Source organism: Cololabis saira, chromosome 7 (assembly GCF_033807715.1).
Source record: "Cololabis saira isolate AMF1-May2022 chromosome 7, fColSai1.1, whole genome shotgun sequence".
In the NCBI taxonomy this organism is placed as follows: Eukaryota; Metazoa; Chordata; class Actinopteri; order Beloniformes; family Belonidae; genus Cololabis; species Cololabis saira.
The window spans coordinates 3640047-3643320 of NC_084593.1; the positions used below are offsets into that span (position 1 = coordinate 3640047).

At 46.5% G+C, this 3274-nt stretch overlaps 1 protein-coding gene across 1 annotated transcript; it reads right to left on the reverse strand.

The window, feature by feature from the left end:
* Window positions 1-243: 243 nt before the first annotated feature.
* LOC133447757 (serine/arginine repetitive matrix protein 1-like) lies at window positions 244-2322 on the reverse strand. The gene has a single exon (XM_061726483.1). It carries the CDS (start codon window positions 2320-2322, stop codon window positions 244-246), a length of 2079 nt encoding a protein of 692 aa, XP_061582467.1.
* Window positions 2323-3274: the final 952 nt, after the last annotated feature.

The following is a 3274-nucleotide window of genomic DNA, read 5'->3' on the forward strand; positions in this document are numbered from 1 at the left end:
TAACATTATGCTTTGAAGTCACTGAGAAAATTGCTGACATCAAAAGATGACATCATAAAGAACCATTTGGAATTGGCCCCGGCCACTGCCTTTGTTGCATCACAGAATTCTGTTACCATATGTAATGTCCCAAGGTGGTGGAAATTAGGTAACTGTACACAGGAACAGCCAGCTGGGATCCGAGCCAGGACCTTCAGTAAGACGACAGTAAAATTAAAGTGTCTTAAGTTTTGTGCGTCTGTCTTACGTCAACCACGGGTGACGCTGAAGTTCCTCCAGGCTGGGACGCTCTTTGGGATTTATAGTAAAACACTTGTTCAGGAAATCTTGACAGTCTGCAGAGAGATCATCCCTGATTGTGATCAAGTGTTTGAGGTAATCGTCGGATGAGAAGTCTGTGTTGTGGAGAGTATCATACAGGACCACTCCCATCTGCCATGTGGTTGTAGGTCCAGCGGTGTACGTATTTTTAGTAAACCACTCCGGAGGGGTGTGAGTAGTGGTGCCGCAGAAGATTCTATAGCGAGATCTTCGCGTGTAGAAGCAACTCAACCCAAAGTCTATGAGGCGAACTCGTGGGACAGTTGCACCAGTCTCTATCAGGATGTTTGCTAGCTTGATATCTCTGTGGAAGATGTTATTTGCCTGAAGATGTACCGCTGCATCCAGCAGCTGTTTCAGGATGATTCTGGCCTCCTCCTCCTCCAGCCGACCTCCGTGGTTCTCCAAGTAGGTCCAGAGGTCTTCTGAAGGCATTGGTCTCTCCATGACCAGAATCAACTCCTGATCCAGTTCATACCAGTCCAGCAGGGACACGGGTGCTGACTGTCCTGCTGAACCTGAACTTGCTTCCTGGAGCTTCAGCATTGCAGCCACCTCCACAGAAACCTGCCTCCCATCCTGGCCTTTATGTTTGCAGAACACCCTGTCGTTTGGGATGTGTTTGATAGCCACCTGTAAATTATCGGACTTCCGGTACCCAGCAAACACAGACCCACAGCCTCCTTCCCCGAGCAGACCCTGCTGCTCATATTTCTCCTGAAACTCATCTCTTGGTGAGCTTGTTGGGTCCTGTTGGGTCTCTGGCTTGTTCTTCTTCTTCTTCCTGCCTGATGTTTCTTCAGCATCCTCATCGTCGGCCTTCCTCTTGGCCATTTTCTTCCCTTTATCCCCCTCAGGAATAGCGTCAGTTTTTACATGACTACGTCCACCAGTGTCCATTGAGGAGGAAGCAACGTCTTGGTCCAACACAAGTCTCAGAAGATCCACACGCATGGCTCGTTTTTTTGGTCTATCTCCGTCCTCCCTGGCTTTCCTCTTTGCTACTCTCACTGTCTTTTCTTCATTGTCATAGCTTGTAGAGGGTCCAGCCACCTCAGAAACCCTTGTCCTCTTGCCGGGGGGCTGATGGTCGGGGCTGAGGCTTCTTTTAGAGGGTCCAGCCACCTCAGAAACCCTTCTCTTGCCGGGGGGCTGATGGTCGGGGCTTCTTGTAGAGGGTCCAGCCACCTCAGAAACCCTTCTCCTCTTGCCGGGGGGCTGATGGTCGGGGCTGAGGCTTCTTGTAGAGGGTCCAGCCACCTCAGAAACCTCTCTCCTCTTGCCGGGGGGCTGATGGTCGGGGCTGAGGCTTCTTTTAGAGGGTCCAGCCACCTCAGAAACCCTTGTTCTCTTGCCGGGGGGCTGATGGTCGGGGCTGAGGCTTCTTTTAGAGGGTCCAGCCACCTCAGAAACCCTTCCCCTCTTGCCGGGGGACTGATGGTCGGGGCTGGGGCTTCTTTTAGAGGGTCCAGCCACCTCAGAAACCCTTCTCCTCTTGCCGGGGGGCTGATGGTCGGGGCTGAGGTTTCTTTTAGAGGGTCCGGCCACCTCAGAAACCCTTCTCTTCTTGCCGGGGGGCTGATGGTCGGGGCTGAGGCTTCTTGTAGAGGGTCCAGCCACCTCAGAAACCCTTCCCTTCTTGCCGGGGGGCTGATGGTCGGGGCTGAGGCTTCTTGTAGAGGGTCCGGCCACCTCAGAAACCCTTCTCTTGCCGGGGGGCTGATGGTCGGGGCTGGGGCTTCTTTTAGAGGGTCCTGCCACCTCAGAAACCCCTCTCTTGCCGGGGGGCTGATGGTCGGGGCTTCTTTTAGAGGGTCCAGCCACCTCAGAAACCCTTCTCTTGCCGGGGGGCTGATGGTCGGGGCTGAGGCTTCTTGTAGGCTTGTTATTTTTTGTGTTACTTTCCACTGCACTTGGATGTGTCGCGCTGGAACTTTGCGCTTCTTCCTTCTGATTGGAAGTACAGTCACTTTTATCCTTCTTCCCTGAATCTTTATTCATGCTCATTTTTAAATGCGTTATGAACTTTCCAAAGTGTAAAGATCAACGGATCTTTGCTGCGTCTTGCTCCGAGGTTAGAATGACCGGAAGACAGTTTGTCAACAGTTATATGCTTTCAGTGACATCACTAGTGACATCACAAATCCACAGTTCCATCACGTTGCCTGGTAACGTGATGTAAATACTAATGTGCACATTCTAAAGTATGAAAATTAGAATTTACATTATGTTGCCTAGCAACATGGTTGCCATAGTCTCTATATAATTTTTTTTAAACTGTCTGTATTTAAATTAGTGCTTAGAATCATAATTTGGCGAAACCTAAATATTGCATATGTATGAATTTTAATGTTGCAGCTAGGGTTGCCAACCTTTCAGAAATAGAAATAAGGGACGCCCTGATTTCAGCAGCGCAGGAGCCAAAAAAAAAAGCCCCAAAACTTCTAAACTGAATAAAAATGTGTTTATTTTATATGAAAAAACGAATTGCTTTGATTTAAAGTTTAAAGTGCTTTAATAGCATTGAACTTGCATGACTGTACAGACAGACAACAATACTAGCAACTGAAATAGCCTCCTATGCTACGTACGTCCACATCAGCCCAGATGTATAATATAGCCTACAGGTGAAGAATATGGTGTAAAAGTTAATTTATTTCAATAATTCCACTAGAATATGGTGTAAAAGTTAATTTGTTTCAATAATTCAACTAGAATATGGTGTAAAAGTTAATTTATTTCAATAATTCAACTAGAATATGGTGTAAAAGTTAATTTATTTCAATAATTCAACTAGAATATGGTGTAAAAGTTAATTTGTTTCAATAATTCAACTAGAATATGGGGTAAAGGTTCATTTATTTCAATAATTCAACTAGAATATGGTGTAAAAGTTAATTTATTTCAATAATTCAACTAGAATATGGTGTAAAAGTTAATTTATTTCAATAAT

Excerpts from the sequence above, each read along its gene's own strand:
- LOC133447757 (XM_061726483.1), bottom strand. The coding sequence starts at position 2,322 with ATGAATAAAGATTCAGGGAAGAAGGATAAAAGTGACTGTACTTCCAAT.